At 45.0% G+C, this 18,386-nt stretch overlaps 1 protein-coding gene across 13 annotated transcripts in view; it reads left to right on the top strand.

Annotated features, from left to right (window-relative positions):
• The first annotated feature begins 9,686 nt into the window (after positions 1-9,686).
• The window catches only part of ANKRD26 (ankyrin repeat domain containing 26), a 61,481-nt gene continuing 52,781 nt past the window's right edge, over positions 9,687-18,386 (top strand). For 9 of the 13 annotated variants that reach the window (XM_065048808.1, XM_065048817.1, XM_065048806.1 and 6 more), the window contains exons 1-6: positions 9,687-10,117; positions 15,021-15,135; positions 15,403-15,576; positions 15,695-15,801; positions 16,315-16,452; positions 17,234-17,379. In XM_065048808.1, the coding sequence (XP_064904880.1) occupies positions 16,377-16,452; positions 17,234-17,379 (222 nt within the window). In that variant the 5' untranslated portion in view covers positions 9,687-10,117; positions 15,021-15,135; positions 15,403-15,576; positions 15,695-15,801; positions 16,315-16,376. Of the gene's footprint in view, positions 10,118-15,020; positions 15,136-15,402; positions 15,577-15,694; positions 15,802-16,314; positions 16,453-17,233; positions 17,380-18,386 lie in introns of those variants that run through there. The other 4 variants (XM_065048809.1, XM_065048812.1, XM_065048813.1 and 1 more) reach the window with 4 other exon arrangements.

The following is an 18,386-nucleotide window of genomic DNA, read 5'->3' as shown; positions in this document are numbered from 1 at the left end:
CATCTGGGAGTCCTATTATCTGTGGCACCATCCGGGAGTCCTGTTATTTATGACACCATCCGGTAGTCCTGTTATTTATGGCACCACCTGGTAGTCCTGTTATTTATGGCATTGTCTTTAACTACTACTACAAGGTTCTACAAAACATAATCAAACTCGCACAAGTACAGTTACTGCTTACAATAATATGCATAATACAATTGAATCCTACTCGATTTGTTCAACATTAACAATTTTTGACCATCACTTATTACAGTAGGAGCGTGTTTGTACCCCTGAGGAAGCTGATTAAAAGTGTATTGCTTCCCTTCCCAGGTAAAAGCGAATTGTGCCTTGTCTTCTTCCCTTAGGGGAATAATGAAGAACATACCTTTAACATCTAAGGCAGCCATCCATGGGTGGGCTGCTGCTTGTATTACAGTCACCACCGAGGCTATGTTTGAGATGGCAGCTGTTAGGGGTGCGGTGTTATTATTCAGTTTTCGATAATCAATAGTGTGGCAGAATGCAAATCCCCCTCTCTCCCCCTCCCTCCTTCAGTATGGAAGGAGTAGGCACATCTCCCTCTCTCTCTGCTACTTGAGGCTAACAGCTTCTTTTGTTTGGCCCCAGAGCACCTTGGCCAGGGCCATTAGGAGAAGGGAGTGCCGAGGTGCCAGTGAGCCGCTGGGCACCTGCGGCCAGTGTGGGGGATGTTTGGAGGCTTCAGGGGCACCCCACAGCCAGTGTGGGGGTGCAGAGAAGCTTCTAGAATGCCTACAATCAAATCTGATCAGCCAATATAAAATTGGGATTCTCGTCGAGACTTGGCCCATTGTCGTGGGTCTCTCGGAGCACGAGCAAGATGCTGCCGCCGAGAGACCCCTCCCCGGGATGAAGACTCCGCTTGCCTTGCCGCCACGTGTGTGAGTAAAACTTCTCACAGGATTGCGAGTATATTTATACTTTCCATGTACATATGCACGTGTAACTTTCGGTGCTCAATATGAGCACGTGTAAAATTAATCCTCACATAATCACGGGTGTATTTTCCTTCCATGCACATTTGCAGGTGTAACTTGTACTTTCCGTGCTCAATACGAGCACGTGTATAAATTATTTCCTCGCACAATCGCGAGTGTATTTTCCTCCCGTGCTTCCACATAAGCACGTGTAATATTCCGTGCACATTTGCACGTGTAAGCAAATTAACCCTCGCAGGATTGCGAGTGTATTATATATTTACCCTCGCAGAATCGCGAGTGTACACTTCCCGTACTCACTACGAGTACGTGTATCTCTTTAAAAATAATCCCACACCGTGTTTAGGCGAGTGTGTACTTCTCCGGGACTCAGGGACGGCTCCGCCATTGTTTTGGGTGAAGCCATGTGCATGCACTCTGTGGACCGCCTGTTGTAATAGTTGCTGCCCCTTAATAATTTTCTTCAACTGATATCTGAACCTGTATTTAAGTCACTTTTGGAGTGCTAAAACCCTGTTTCTCACCGGTTTAATAAAAGTTGTTTTGGACCTTGTTGTCCCTTAAACTAACCTCAGGGTGCCTCCGTGACAAACAGTTAGGTGCCATCGCCCATTAGGCTTGCAAACGGGCCAAACTGGAGAATTATAGGGAGAATGGGTGCAGCTAATTATTTGTCTTTCTTCAAGATCATTAATAACCTCCGTAATGCCCCGTTTTGCCGCATTTGGCAGGGGGTATTGTGGAGTACAGGTTGTTGTAGATGTGGGTAGAGCAGGAGCAACTTGCAAAATCCTAATGCCAGTAGTTCCTTTGAGCTGCAAGGGTGCAGAGGTGAGTGGCAATATTCTAATACGGGCTACCTCTGCTCTGTGGCTTCCAAAGCTCCAAATCTCCCCATTAGGTAAGCACCACCGTCTACCTGCCAAAATATCAAATCCCAATATGTTTGCCTTATAAGGACTCATGGCAACTTCCACAGCCGTCATCCACTTTTCCCCAGGCAGCAAAAGGTGGGTTTGAGCTAAAGGACATCTCTCTGCTACACCTGTTACCCCTACTATATTGATGGCTTTCCTTGATGGTTTAATCCCAAGTTTGTTAGCTTGGCACCTGTTCAAAACACTCATTTGTGCACCCGTGTAAATTAGAAACTTCACACTTATCCACCTTGAACCGATGGGAATATGCATGTATGGTTCTTTATCACTGGACCATTGGCAAGAAAATACAAAGTGGGTGGGGCGGTCCTGGGTTCCATCCGCTTCTACTAATTTTTTGGCTCTCTTTGTGAGGATATGAAAGGGTTAATGTTTCGCTTGTCCTCAGAGAGGGGGCGGTGCCTCCTCTTTGTTCTCTGATGTTCCCTCTAAATATTCCACCAGCTCCTATATATGCTCAGTGGAAAGCTTATATAGCAGTGTTCGAGACACACCCAGAGCAAACGCCAGAGGCTGCTCCGCTGCACGCTGCTGCTCTAATCTGACCGGCAGCCAAAACTCTCTGGTTTCTGCAACGGGGGGGGGGGCAGCCCCAGAAGAGGCTCGGCTCGTCGTCAGGACCGTCCGCCTCCTGCATGGGCTGCCGCTCGGGTCTACCCACCCCATCTCGCGCCCATGTGTAACCATGTTGTGTAAAATTTCTACCCAGGTTAATACATGCTCAGGAGGGCTTCGGGGATTTTGCTTATTACGATCGACAGACCCCTGAATTTTCTCCTTAAGGGACTGGACATATATTTTTAAGGCATCCGGTAATCCTTTAATAAGTAGCCGAAGGTGGACCGGATCCACCGGCGCCGCCATAGGGGGGGACTGCTGGCCTCTTTCATACATTGCTTGTATACAAGCCGCCTTTTGAACTCCCTCAGCAAGATCTGATAAATCTTTTATAACAATTTTAACTGGCTCCCCACGTTCCCTGGGATCTATACCACCAGCCCAGTAAGCTACACGAGATGTGATGGACTGATTATCATCCGGACCATCACTTAAAAATACCCCTGGGCCCCAGAAGCCTGTGGCCTCGTCCTTACTCAATAATATTCTGTCACCCCCTTAAAGTGAAACGTGCCAAAGATATTCGGTCTCTGTCTCGCCCGGCTTGCGTGAGAATTTAGTTTGTAAATCTCCTAGCTCCAGTCCTGAATATGGCATGCTATGGGTAGCCCTGCTTGTATTTTTGCCTCGTCCTTCCGTATGTGTTTCAGTTCTAATAGGAGGATGCACATCCTTTGTTTCTACTCCCCCTTCATCAACACCGTTTTCAGAATCAGTATCTTTGTCAAGAAGCAGGGGGGGCGAGGGGCACACCTGAACTGGGGGGCCGCTAGGGGAAGCTCTTGTATTAATTAACAAAAACTTAAGTTTTTGTTCCAAAAAAACAAGTTTCTGTTCTAACATGCCAAATCTCTGTTCTAAAAAATCCGATCATATGTTTTGCTGCAAAAAGTCCTGTATTAGAGAGTCAAAATGTTCGCTTTACCGTGAAAGGTTTTGCTTTATAGAATCAAACTGTTCGTTTTGCCGTGAAAGGTCCTGTTTTAAAGAGTCAAATTGTTCGCTTTGCTGCGAAAGGTCCTGCCTAAAAAAGTCAGACTGCTCGCTTTGCCGTGAAAGGTTTTCCTCCATTTGGAGCTTAAGTTTAGACAGATCCTGTGCTACCTTTAAGCAAACGGCCAGACTGAAACAGATCGCAATCCACATTACGGCAAGACCCCAGAGACATACTGCAGAGACATTACTCAATGCTCTAAATAATTCCTCCATATCTGATATCCTGCTCAACTACGCCAAAAATGTCACAGAGGCACTCCGAGGTTAGTTTAAGGGACAAGAGGGTAAACCAGTGAGAAACAGGGTTTTAGCACTCCAAAAGTGACTTAAATACAGGTTCAGATATCAGTTGAGGAAAATTATTAGGGGGCAGCAACTAATACACAGGTCCACAGTGTCCATGCACATGGCTTCACCAAAAATAATGCCGGAGCCGCCCCTGAGTCTGGGAAGAGTACACACTTGCCTGATACGGTGTGGGATTATTTTCAAAGGGATACACGTACTCCCAATACGAGTACGGGAAGTGTACACTCGTGATTCTGCGAGGGTAAATTTATAGTACACTTGCAATCCTGTATACACGTGCTCGTATTGAGCACGGAAAATACACGTGCAGATGTGCACTGAAAGTATTAATACATGTGCAGATGTGCACTGAAAGTATTAATACATGTGCAAATGTGCATGGAAAGTAGATGCACTTGCAATCCTGTGAGGGTTAATTTTACTTACACATGTGGCGGCAAGCCAAGCAGAGTCTCAGTTTTTGGGGGGGGGGAGGTGGCTCCTGGCAGCAGTGGCTAAGCTCGTAACTCCAAGAGACAGTGAGTAAAAACCGCACGTCTGGAAAGGTAAGTCCATGCTTTTTTGCAGTGCTAATAAGATGCTTTTTCCTTGTATATTTTCCTTGTAAAATCCCTCTCCTATATCTGGTTAGTTTTATATATGTACACATAAGATGGCATATTTGTGAGGAAAACACCTTAAGACCCTTCCCCTTTATTAGAACTGTCTTAATTTCTCTTTAGTGTTCCAGCAATAACACCACCGATCATGGCATTACTAGGGGATTTTTAAAGTTGTTTGTGCTTTAACAGGCAGCCTTTTTGCTAATCTCTAATAATCTCCTCCTCTTATTCTGTGTATGGCAGAAAAGATAAACTTGATGCTTGAATGATAGGCTCTTCAGGCAGCAGAATTTGATTTTGTGAAGCAAAAGCAAAAGAAATCTTTTCTGGGTTCCATTTTAGCACCATGTCTGAGGTTTGAGCTTTCCTTGGGAAAAGGAGAGTAGCCCAGAGTTCTTACGCACATGACATGCCTTTCAGAAGAAGCGATGTAAACACACGGCATTCACAGGTTGCTTTGAAGCCCTAATGCTGACAAGTCCAAAGTGTTGGTAACTTGCTGGTTCTTGTCGGTGATGTGACTTCTTAGAAATAGGCTCTCCAAAAAACCTCGGATCAAATTATATTCTTGTTTTGGACAGTCTTAATCCCTTCTACTTTCAGAAGTCAAATAATAGTCAAAGACCTGGAGGTTAACTTTGTGCAAGAGTTACTCCCACAGATCATTCTTTGTATGCTTCTGAATGTTTCAGAGCTAATGAGAAACTTGCAGAAGCCAGCACGCATCTCCTTCAGGAATGCCATAGAAACAAATCTCTCACTGCAAGCAGCATTGTCAGTGGAGGTGTGGCTCCAAGTCCATTTCTGTATCCAACTGAACTGGGACATCTTGGCAACAACTTGGCACTTAATGGAAATCTGACTCTAGGAGGAAGTTTCCTAACCCTAGCTGGGAGCACATTATTATCAAGAAACAGGGTTGTGTCAAGGGTTAACATTGCGGGGTGACAATAAAACCCTGGCAGATGTATTGTTAACCCCCTCTCCCCCCCACTTCCCTCTTTTTGCCCCTCCCTCTCCCCCCTTTCCACTAAGGAGAGACGATTGGGAGGAAAAAAGGACAGAGAGAAGAGAGTTGGAAAAATTAACAATGTTTTACTAATGCTACTAATAAGAATAGAGAAAATAATACAAAATATACAAAACCAATCTTGAAAGTCTCAGCAACTGCAGAGCCGGCAACCAAAGTCCTGGATTAGACTCTGCAGCCAATCGGAGCTGGATTCAGTCTCTCACTAGGCCTCAGTTTGCAGGGACGACTAGCAAGGTCCTCTCCTAATGTCAGCCATAAGCAGAAGGGAAAAGGGCAAAAGGAAAAAGATCCTCGTGATCTCCCACTTTATATGAAGTATTCACGTGAATGGGATGTTATACACAGTTGATCAGTTTCTTGGTCACTTGCTTCTCCTCACGTGAGATGTCCATCCGTGCTTATCAATAAGTTTGCATTCCATTGCTAGGTTTACCAAAACATGTGTCTGGTTCTCCAGGAAAATGCAGTTAATACGAAGGCTTTAGCTGACAGGCAAATTCACTAAAAGAGAAACTTGTTTTTAGCAAAACCAGGACAGGTTGAAGCCTATGTGGCTAAGGTAAGCACTTTGAAATACTGCTCTAACACATCTAACAAAACTCTGAGGAGCTGCTGAATGATACTGCGTTCGGCAGCTAACTGTCCTATAGGACCTTCACCATTTGTTGCTCTGTTTGTTAGTCCAGGTGCTTGGTGCTTTGAGCTGCCACCAGTCCCTTCAGTAAATCCAAATCCAGAATATTTGTGGGAGTCCCAGTTACTAGCAGATCCCCCTTATTTTCAGTGAGCCGTCTGAAATATATCCATTCGCCGTCCCCCGGCTCACTTACTGGAGACAGCAAAGGAGGTTTCCCGGCTTTGAGGGGCTGTTGAATTCCTCTCTAGGAGCAGTGGGAATGACTGGCATGGCTGACACCTGAGTTACAGGGGCTGTGGGAGTGTCTTGCTTTCCTGGTTGACCTGTTTTCACTGGTTTCCACATCTTTACGAGCAGCTGTAAATTGGGGAGTGGCAAACCATCCATCAGTTCCTGGGGAATACCTTTATCCAGACCTGATTTCCAACACTGATGCCTCAAACCTACCACTGTAAAATTCTTATCTCGGGGGGCGAGGGAGTTTTACCTCTGTTTCAGTTCGGCGCACCTCTACTTGAGACTTAACCTCTTTACTGACGAACCCCATAGGCCAGCCATAATTAATCAACTCCCATGCAGTCTCTCCCCAAGAGAGACCCGGTCCAGCCTGAGGCTCACCTGCTGTGGTGGCTCTCAGACGATCCTGGATTTGTATGGCATAGACTTTTAACGAGTCAGGTAACCCTCTAATTAAGGGGGTCATCCTGTCAGGGTCAGCAAAACAGCAACATTGGAGAGGGCTGGCGAGGAACCAAATGTCTATCATGCATCAGCTGAAGACAAGCTGCTTTCTGAATGCTCTCAATAAGCTGGCTTACCCCAGAGGTAGGGATAGCAAGCGGGTCTCCCCTCTCCAAAGGGTCTAAACCACCAGCACAAGACGCAGCTCTCTGGGTCATGGACCAAGGCTCCCTGTCATCTTCTACTGTTAGAAATACACCAGGACCCCAATATCCTTGAGATTCTTCCTCAGAAAGCCTTATTCTATCACCACCAGTCAAAGAAACTCTCCACACATATTCCGTCTCAGTCTCCGTAGCCCGCCTGCTATACTTTTGTCAGTAATTCCTGGTGTGTCAAGCACATTACAGATGGAGCAAGCCATGCCTGTGCTTTTTTACGTGAGTGCGTGAAGAAGGCCAGTTGTTCCTTTGCTTCATTGTTTTCTTGACTAATTTGATGTGTAAGCTACTGAACAGAGTTATGAAGAAACTAAGTGTGTATGAGGAGAGAGAGTCCCAGCTTAGTTTACAGAGAGAAATGAAGAACAGCTGCTCTGAAATGGTCTATGGGTGTGGTAGGTTAAGAACCCCGGAGAGCTCTGGTTTATTTGGGGTTTTCTTGGTGATTTTCTTTTGCTGCTTCTGTTTGGGATCTTTTGTTTTCTTTTGAGACCTGCGTTGCCCTTTTCCTATCCATTTTTTGGTATGGTCAATTATCTGTTTTCTCCTTGATGCCTCTTCTCTTGCAGTAGTAGTAGTAGCTGATGATAACCACTGCCGCAGTTGCCATCATGGGTAAAAATGAATGTGCAGAGCAATACCTGCAAAGGCACATCAAGGATGAGCAAGAGGCCAGCAGGGTCTCTGACTTCATGGGGGCCACGGAGCAGCATCACAGGCCCTCAGCAAGAAAAGCAGAACAGGTCTGGTGACAGTAAGCAGGGCAGCCATGACCATGGGTCACCAGGCCAGGCCATAGGGACAGGCACATCTACAGTTCAACCAGGAGGTCACGTCCATGGGTGAGGGTCATGGCTGAGAGCAGTGAGGCTGGCACAGGCCTGGCTGCAGCCTGAGGCCTCGCCAGCTTCTTCTAAGTCTGGCAGATTAATTCCTTCTCAGGAAGAGAGGGAAGTAACACTGCCATAACTCGGAACAACGGTATGAAGTTGGCTTTGCCCCAGATCAGCCCTTGATCCCCCATCTTAGGCATGAGTTGAGCAGGAGACAGTTCAGCTTTGGCTTTTCTGAATGGTGTCCTTGCTTCGCAGGGCACAATGTGGTAGAGGTGATGCAGAAAAAAAAAACTCTGTAACATTTGCCACCAGTAGCTGTCTCTGCCGGTCTTTCCTTAGTCACCTTGACTCAAAAGCAGAGTTTCCAGAAATGTTTTTTAAGGTTGCTTTGACTGTTGAATAGTGTGTAACCTTTTCACAGAATCACAGAATGTTATGGATAGCAAGGGACCTCAAAAGATCATCTAGTCAAATCCCCCTGCTGGAGCAGGAACACCTAGAGGTTAGGGTTACACAGGAAGGCGTCCAAACAGGTTTTCAAGGTCTCCAGAGAAGGAGACTCCACAACCTCCCCGGGCAGCCTGTTCCAGTGTTCTGTCACCCTCACTGTGAAGATGTTTCTTCTCAAATTTAAGTGGAATCTCTTGTGTTCCATGTTGAACCCATTACTCCTTCTCCTACCATTGGTTGCCTAGCACTAAACAAGTATACTTCAGGGATTGTAACACTCTCTTCTTGTACCGTATAGAACTGCATGCAGCCTTTTGCTATCCCAGCATCACTTTTTTACAACAAAATGGGAAACTACCAAGATTGCAGTAGTTTTAGATATCATACAGGAAGAGCTGCAGTTAAAACCAGAAAAAGTAAAGGTATTTTTACTGAACGACATGTTGATGTAGGTGTCCTGGGTAAAAACAGGGACAATACAGGTATAGTCACTGAAAGCTCTTAGGTGGCTCCATTATAGGTGCTTGCAAGCTCTGCCTCAAAGCAGAGGCCAAGCTCCCAGGGAAGAGCTAAGACAGGGCTCCCCAGCACGATGATGTGCACCCTGAGCAGGCACAAGCTACAGTGGGTGTCACGGCAGTGAACTGATCCTTCAAAGTCCTTCTGCAGAGCAGAACCAGCACCTGGAGAGGCAGAAACCAGCCAGACAAAGGAAAGAGCTGAAAACCAGCTCACTACCCATCGCCCTTTCTCCCTTGGCACCAGGTAGACAAAGGAGTTGAAGAAAATGATGTGATGAATCTATTGGTTTTCTTCAGACTTGGCCTGTAAAGCAGGATGATTAGTCAAAGTTATTTGAATCAGAGCTTTGCAAGATGGATGAAATGCCAAAAGCCTATGATACTAGAGAGAGTTTTGAGGTCACCCCTCAGTCTCCTCCAAGCTAAAGAGACCCAGCTCCTTCAGACTTTCCTCATAAGGGAGATGCTCCACTCCCTTAATCCCTGCTTCTCCACTCATTCCTCAGGTTCCTTGCTAAAGCAGCTGTGTTTCAGAGCTCCTTTCATTTGTAGAAGGTATTACTGTAGAATAAGTCAACTGCCTTTCCCTATTTTCACAGCTGAACAGAAGACACCATTACCAATCAGATGCTGGCAAAGTCCCAACTCCAGAAAACAAGGAGTGGTTCTACTGAGATACGTACAAGTAGGAGTGATAAATAAACCAGGACATGAGTTTCATTGGAGATTATGTTCATAAACAGCTCACACACAAATATGGCGGCCACCCGTTGGCCATTTAACGGCGCCGCTAACGGCCACCACGCTCTCGAGGCGGCGCATGCGCGGAGCCGGCCGCGCGGCGGGCAGAGCCAGCCGTTCCTCCCGTCACCGCCCAACCGCGCCTGCGCCGTCGCGTGGGGGGCGGTGGCCGTTGGCGCTGTTGCCGTTACCGGGGCAGCGAGACGCTGTTCTGTGATTATCCGCCCCTCGCAGTTCGCCGCGCAGCAGTGGTAGTGGGCGGAGGTCGCTTGCGGGAGCTCCACTCCCCCGCGTCCCAGTCCTCGACTTTGCCGGCCGATTGCCTGCCGCCGTTGCTCGCCTGAGGCGGGACCGTGCCCGCGCTGCAGGATGAAGAAGTTCTTCGGGTTCGGGTGGAAGAAGAAAGGGCAGCCGCCGTCCGGCAGCGCCTCCCTGCCCTGCCCCCCCGGTGCCTACGACATCCAGTACAAGGAGTTGAGCAAGCTGCACCGCGCGGCCGCCAGCGGAGACCTGGCCCAGGTGCGGCGGCGGCTGAAGAAATTCAGCATCGACGGGCGGGACGAGGAGGCGAGGTAAGGGGGGAGCAGCGCCGCAGGGCGGGGGGCGGCAGCGGCGGGAGCCTCGAGGTGCAGCCGCAGCCCCCGGTAGCGATGCGGCGCTGGGGACAAACGGCCACGTCGCTGCGAGGGGCGAGAGGTCTGGTTCTGTCACCGAGCTCGGCCCTTGTGCTGCCAGAAACATTTCTGTTCGACCTAGCATCCCACTGTCGCCTTTTGTCCCGTTCTCGTTTCCCGGAGTGGTATTTCCCTGCCGGGGGCGCAGGGGGGGAGGGGAGCTGGCAACAGAAAGACGGGGCGCACAAGGGACATCACAGCCGTTCTCCAGCCACAGTCAAAAGTCAAACTGCAATGGCATGCATCTCTGTGTATCTCGAAGGGTTCGGCGTGCAAGTTTAGTAGTTGAGCCAAAAAAGCTGCATTCTCTTACTAGGGAGTAACTTGTGGAGAGGTAAGCGCCGCAGTTAGGAAAGGGTTCTGGTGCAAAATAACTGTGTTTTATCTTGGTGCTCCATGTGCAGTTGCCTGATACATCTTTTATGACTATGATGTGTCAGCCAAAGCAATAGTCTGATTTTGGGTGGCAGTTAGTTGTTTGTTCTGGGGCTTTGGCCCAGTCACTTGATGCCTTGGCTTGGAAGATCTGGGCAGCAACTTGCAGGAGAAACTGCTTTTTCTGGCAGGTGTTACTCTGTGGGTTTTTGAGTCAAGCATAGCAAGTACTTGCAATTGTATTTTAAGGAGAAGCCCTGGGCTGCAGCATAGCTCTTAGTGATCCATCATAAGCATAAGGGAATCAGCTGAAGTTTTGGGTCATGTATGTGTCAGTTCTCTAATGCCTCTTTTTTTTGAAAAGTCTCGGATTCAAAACTTTTATGACATTCTGAAGACATGCTGGTTTTATCAGAGTAGCTCAGCATCTATCCCAAAGACTGGACTTTTGCCAGCCAGCTGGCATACTGCCCTGAAAGCACCTAAATACACCTATATTTGTAGGAGAAGCAAGGAAGAGCATGGTAAGCATACACTTCAGTAATGTGTGTTGTGTGCCTTTGTGTTGCCAGTTAGGATTTGTTTATGCAGCTGGCGATGGGGGATGCAGTTTAAGGTGGTCTGAGTGCTTTTTGTGCACACTCCAGCTTCCTGAGTCAAGGTGCCCAATGACATTTGTGGAAATAGCTGCTGAATGTTTATCTTTTTTTCTTACTGCCCCTTCTCTTTGACTGTGGCTGATTCAGTCAGTCATCAGGTCTTAGCAGACCCTGGTAGGAAATTTGGCTGGGTTTTAGATTTTAAGTTCATCTTGTCTAGAAAGCTTTGTTTCCTCTGGAAAGGTTTCCTTCTGTGTGTCATGCTACTATCAGTGTTATAACTGAGTGTGAGAAATGCAGTTGTGGTTTGTGCTAATATGTTTAATGTTTACAGATATAACCAAATGAGGCACGGGCTCTGAACCTGGAAAAAGGAAAAGGTGGTTAAGTTCTATGTAAAAAGTTATGAAACTTGTTTATGAAGTTATATTGATAGAGGAAGCTAACATTTTAAGGGTTAACCAACCACATAATAAGGGCCTACTAACAAACCACCACTTTAAGCCACATAATGAATATCTAGTTTAGAGCTGTATGTAACCAGTTGTGTTAAGAAAAAAACAGAACCTCATCGAATGCCAAGATAAGTTTTACAGCACCAGCTGTAACCTTGAGGAGACAAGATAGCCAAGATTTACAGCAAAAAGGGAGTGCCAGTCTGATTTTGGTCGACTTGGCAGTTTGGGTTCCAGCCAATTCATCATAATGAGCCAGTGGTAAAAAGTTCACTGTGACAAAGCTGCAGGAGCCTTCATCGAAAGACCTCCAAAGACCCGTCCTCAAAATCACCAAGTGACACTGCACAGGTGCAACAGAGGACGGTCAAGGAGGAGACTATGGAAATGGTTATCTGAGACTGATTTTAGAAGAGGTGGGGAAAGGTTATGAATATGTATAGGCATTCCTGAGGTTATTATGAATATGTAATACCTTACTGTATTTAAGCACATTTCTTATTGTTAAAAGGTATGCGTGTTGGGTGGAGCAAATCCCCCACGCACCCAGCGCTGTTTTGCTTATGCTCTAATGAACACATGCTTAAGGAATCCAATTAAGGAATTGGATTAAACGTTGTTTATACATAGAAAAATCATAAGTTATTCATTTCATGACCAAATAAAGTAACACACTCTAAAAAATAAAAAACACCCAACCAAACAAACAAAAAAAACAACCACAACAAAAAAAAAACACAAGAGAAAGTAGTGTACGTACATAGAGCACTGTGATGATTTTGGCATGACAGTGCCCAGCGCTGAAGAGCTTACCTGAGAGAAATTCGGTGGACAGTCTGCCTGGTTTCTGCAACCCCTGTACACTATACCAGCCATGAGGATTGCAGGCCCAGCTGTGCCCTCTTAAGTGCTTGTGGTTGTGATATGTGTTGTGAGTGACCATCACATGCAGTTGTGTTTCAGAGCTTCACTGTGTCCTCCAGGGACTGGAAGAGTTGACATAGTTGGAAAGAGATGTGAAGAATAAGAAACGTGACTAGTAATGGCTAAGGTGTGCATTGTTCATATGAGTATCTCTGTTCTGCTCCTCAGGATTTCCAAAACCAAAATCTTGTACCGGGGACATGGCAAGTATCAGACCTATAGGCTCCTTTCATAAAGTAGGTAGGTCCTGTAGCCCACAGGACCTCCCAAGAACTGTACCTGGAATGGTATCAGTTAGGAGCAGGCAGCTTTTCAGAGGTGGTCTAGCAAAGCCTTCAGCCTTACTGAACAAGATGGGCAAAACTTAGCAGGGAGTTGGAAGCACTATAGGCATGATGCCAGCTAGTCATGAATCCTGGGTCGAAGCTAATCGCTAAGAGAGATTTACCTTGTCAGCTGTCTGTCAGAGTGAACTCTAGAGCTTTTCATTGCTTAGCTTGTAGCTGCTGGGTCATGGGCTCAAGTGCTGTTGGAAATACATGACGCCAGCCTGCTGTTTCCCTGTTGTATCCCATTGGGGCAGTTTTGCAGCTGCTCAGTCATCAGCAGTTCTCTTTTACGCCATGGGTGATCAGCATAGGATTGCAGCAGGAGAAGCAGAGTCTGGGCAGTGTCCCCATGGCTGGGTGGCAGAGCAGCTTTGGTGTTACTGGAGGTTTCTTGCAGGTACGTGAAACTGTGATATTCCCTGCCAGCCTGTTTCCTAAAATGGATCTTCTGTGGAGCTCAGCAGGCCTTGCTGCAAGCAGAGCCATCTCCTTTCCTGTTGGCAGGCTGAGAGGCTTGGTTGAGGAGGGCAGCAACCAGTTGCAGGTTTCCTGAAGGCTTTTCGGTTTGCAGAGCTGATTGTGACTTCTTGAGGTTTGTCATGTTTCATAGTGCTTGCTAGTAGCAGCTTTTAGGTGATGGTGAAATCCTTCATAGCCAGTTAGGATCAGCGCTCCCAGATAATCTTAGTCGGTCATTTCTTCAGATATGGAGGATCCTGTATACTTACATGGGAATTTCTCAAAAAGTGGTGGTAGTCACCAGAGGGACTCCTCCATTGATGGTTCTGTCTCTTCCCCATCTGTAGCAAGATATTGCAAGTTCTTCTGCGTGTTTTTCTTGTCCTTGTCCTTGTTGCCATGGAGGAGGTGCATCAGCTGCACTGTAACGAGAAGTATCTGCATTACAAATTACTGTGTTTCTGCATCACATACCACTGCATTTGTTTACCTCTCCCTTTTCATTCCCACCTAGCCAGTGAGCTGCTGTCCTCTTGCTTCTCAGCAAGGTACCAAAGCAATTGCAATGTTAGTTGAGCATTTCTAAATATAGACAAGGACCTACCCACAGTGTTGCAGTTCAAAACTGGTGCTGCCATCCCCCTCAGTTCTAGAGGAACTGCAGCATTGTTATTGCATCACCTTCAAGGGAGAAAGGTCCTGTGTGTTTTGTGGATTGTCGTCTTCTCTGTTGGGATAGGTGTCCTGCAGAGCAGCAGGAGCTTTACCTTCTGCACAGAGTGAAGCTTGTGCTGCTTTCTGCCTGTGATTTAGGAGGAAACACATGCAAGGACTTTTTGGGCGATTGTGTCTTTGGGTAAAACTAGGCTGATTAATTGACATCAGACCTAAAATGTTCTGTGGCTTGAAGGAGCTCTTTTCTTTCTGACAAGACTTAACTTGAAGAAAAAAGTTTCATTTTCTTATGCTGGTCATGTACTGTTGAAATACAGTATTCCTTCCTTGAAGAGGACTTCCTCTGTAGTAGGCTTTTTATGACTATGATAGTTTAACATGTCAGGATGGTCAAATATTACTTTCCTGTAGTCAGGATTACAGAGTCTTGCTCTCTGGTTTGCTACATGTTATCAGAGGCACTTCGGTGCATGTGCATCCTTGTGTTTGGTACAGTAGTAAACACGCTAGGAAAAATAAAAGCAGCATAAATTCTCAAAGCTCAGGGAAATACTAATATTCTTGCTATAAAACCCACCTTCTACATTTCTGATACACTTCTGGGATATGAATAATCACAGAAGAGCTTAAGAGTTTTACTTGCCATAGCCCTCAGATGCTCAGGCTTTGGTCTCTGTTGTTGTGCCTTGTGTGTTGTCCTGCTGGATGCAGGGACCAATGCCTGGGCACAGGAATCTGTTTGTGCAGGGTCAGTTTTACAGTGAAGGAAATGTCACCTTACAAAGTGGACTCTCTGGAAGGTTTTTGCTAGCCAGCCTCAGGCATATGGTGTGCAGCTGCTGCTACTAGTAATCTTTTGCTGTTACAAAATCTTTTCTTAAGCTTACTTTTTACAAAGTGAAACTCATATTCATATCAATTTATCCCAGCCTGAAATATTTCTTTAGTTGTCTGCCTGTGCTAATTTAATATATTTAATTTTTAGGACACCTCTGCATCTCGCCTGCGCGAATGGCCACGTGGCTGTTGTTACACATTTGGTAGAAAGCAAGTGTAAGCTAAATCTTCTTGACAGTGATAACAGATCACCCCTGATGAAGGTATGTGGAATACGTTATGTGCTTGTAAGTGGGGCTTATTGATTATGCACTAAATGATGTATCTGGCAGGATTCTTTACACAGCCCTATGTAGAAACATGCATATTATGGTGGATTGGCATGGAATAGGCATATGTTACTGTTAGGGAATAGACTGCATGAGCTAATCTTAGAAGGTGCTCTTGTTTTCCAGCATTGGGAAGCTGGGGGAATGGTAACAGAGTGAAATGTAAACGCTGGAAGTTTTCCCTTTGTGTGTTGTTCCCAGGCAGTACAATGCCAGCAAGAAAAATGTGTGGCTATTCTACTAGAACATGGTGCTGAACCAAATCTGGCAGATTCTGATGGCAACACTGCCCTGCATCTGTCTGTCATCTCTCCTAATACAACTGTGGCAGAGCTGCTACTTGATTATGATGCCAATATTGAGGCCCAGAATAAGGTAAATTTTTGTATTTGTTAAGGAAATTCTTTCAAGAAATTGCATTAATATTTCTCTTCAAGGTTGGTGTGTTCTTTTTTTTTTATTTTGAACTTTATTTATTTATCTGTCCTTTCAGGAGGGATTTTCTCCACTTGCTCTTGCTATCTCTGAACACCAGGAAGAGATAGCAGAATTTCTCCTTGGGCACGGAGCTAACGTGCATGCTCGAGATCAGCGTGAAAGGTGAGGGGTTAGTCAGAACACTACATGAGTCTCTTTAGTACTCTCTAAGATGGATTGATGAGAGGCATGAGAATGAGCTCTTAAAGAAAAAAATCAGGGAACCACACGGAAAGAGCTATCTCTGTGTGACTTTTGAAAGCAGGTCTGCACTTGACTGCTGTCATACCTCAGTGGATGCTTTCTGCATTGAGTTTGCAAGAAGGCATTGGCTGTGATGGCCCTTCTGGCAGGAAACGTGCCATTAGCTCAGCAGCGTTGCCTCAATTTGAAAAAAAATCTCCTGTGCAGCAGCATAAGTGTTGTCTATGTGGAAGCTCTGTGTGAAGATTGAACTTTTGTTTTGACTTCCTCTCCCGTTTTGCTGTTGTTTTTAGTACTTAATGAAAACCACTATTTTTTTGTTCATTTTGAAGTAATTGGACAATACTATTTTTTGAGAGCGAATAGGAATAAAAATAATTACAGTGTCTGTGTGAAAGGATCTATTTTTTTATCATATTTTGGATGTTTCAGAACACCACTTATGATTGCTGCTTCTGATGGGGAGCTTAACTTGGTAAAGGTGCTTCTTCGGTATGGTGCTGATGTTTCCCATACAGACCCTCATGAATGGACAGCTGAAGATTATGCTGTTATTCATGGATATTCTAGGTAATTTTTTAACTTTTTCTAATTATGAAGTTGCCAGTTATCAGCGTGGCTTTGGAACATCTTTGGTAACAGCTCAAAGGTTTAATGATGTGTTGAGACCTGTCTAGATGCTGTGCTCAGTGGCATCTTCCAATACTTATCGTTCCTGTGTCTAGTGTTAATTTGGAAGTTGAGGAAAATTTCTGCCCAGAACTCTCTCTTAGATTTCAAGTTTTGTTGCAAAGCTCCCATTTGACCAATAAAAGCTCTAAAAAGTGTCTGTATCTTACTGTTATCCAGTGTTGGAACTTGGCAAACTGAAATGCATGTAAACCCTCTCTCCAGACCAGCATTCCTGTCTTTACTGACTTCCATTACAATGCCCATAAACTACCAGCCTTTTGTTTTAGAGGAGGTCTAACTGATATCCCTTTTGTTAAAATGTTCAGCAGTTTTAATCCTGTCTGCATAGCTTTGTTCATGTGGGTGTTCCTTCTCTAAGGTGGTTATGTGTGCTCAAAAACCAGGCTGAAAAAAATGTACCAAGCAGGAGTTAATAACTTCGTCGGGATGAATATCCATCTATAGAATTAATATGACTGTAAGAAATATTGAAGTATGTAATAGTCATGCCATAAGTTCTGTGTGTATTACCCTGAGCAAATACATACAAGTATATTAATTCATATGGCTATGAATGTGCACAGGATGGATAATAAATGGCTGCTAACTATTCTGTTAGATGGTATAAGCAAGTACATGGTTATTTTTGCCAATATATTTCCTTTCTTTCTCTATACAGTCTTAGTGAACTACTGGCACAACACGCAGACTCAGAAAACACAGCAGAAGCTTCTGCAGCTGCTGCAACAGGCCTCCCAGTACTTAGCATTCCTCCCTGGGCAGGAACTGCTGACGTTATGTTGGGTGCACCTGCTGTGGACAGAGGTAGGATCCTTAATCATGGAGGAGCTCAGGAGGAAAATCACTATGGCCTTTTCTTTAGGTGTTTTATATGTTAACATTTGTTGTGTTCACCATTGACTTCAGTGGAGGTGTCAGAGGGAGTAGGGCAAGAAGTTTTGTGAATGCGCTTACTTGTTGCTAGTTGGATATGCTTCTCGTCAGACTGTGAATTGGGATTTTTGTGTTACGTGTCCACTTACGGCTTGTTCCCTTCCGCCTGTCAGATTGCCCATCTCTATATTGTTTTTCTAGAGGAAGAGAGAAGTGGGACAGGGAAGTAACTAGGCGGGAGTGGTTTTGTTTTTCAGATGTGTACTTTTACCTGTAGATGGCCATTCAGATTGTGAAAATCCAATCATAAAAGCAGTAGGTTCATCCTGAGTAGTTGTTCATCTTTCTGTAGTTAGGAAGTAACAGATGAGTTAACAGGAAGATATGTCCTGTTGATTTCCACAGAGTTGGTGTGTCTTTGTGTTAAATTTGTTAACAACAACAATGCACTGTGTATACTGTATCTTCTTGGACATTGTTTGATTTACAATAAAAATAATGGGTTTCTTTCACTTTCAGTAATTTTATGAAATAAACTTAAAAAAAATCTGTATTACCTCATGATCCAGAAAAAATCAGCTAAATTGACCTGTGATAAAAAAAAATTAACTCTTTCAGTGAGTTTTTAAAATCCAGTCTATGCTTATGAGTTCACATAACTGTAGAGGAATCTTAGAAAATTAATATTTTCATGTAAACAAAATTGTTTGTCTTGTACTTTATAACTCAGGCCCTACAGTGGGAGGTTTTATTCTTTCTGTTTTTTTAAGGGTGTTATATCAGAACTATGTGGCAAATGGGCAGCAGACTCTGTTCAAACACAGTTCATTACTCCTTTTTTTAGAATATGAGCAAGACGTGGGATATTTTTCCTCATTGACTTTTCCAAGATATGAGAATATGGGAATTTAATTTAGAGCAGTTGCTTTGATCTAGTT

Source organism: Columba livia, chromosome 1, assembly GCF_036013475.1.
Source record: "Columba livia isolate bColLiv1 breed racing homer chromosome 1, bColLiv1.pat.W.v2, whole genome shotgun sequence".
Taxonomy (NCBI): domain Eukaryota; kingdom Metazoa; phylum Chordata; class Aves; order Columbiformes; family Columbidae; genus Columba; species Columba livia.
This window is presented reverse-complemented; position numbering and strand designations above follow the sequence as displayed.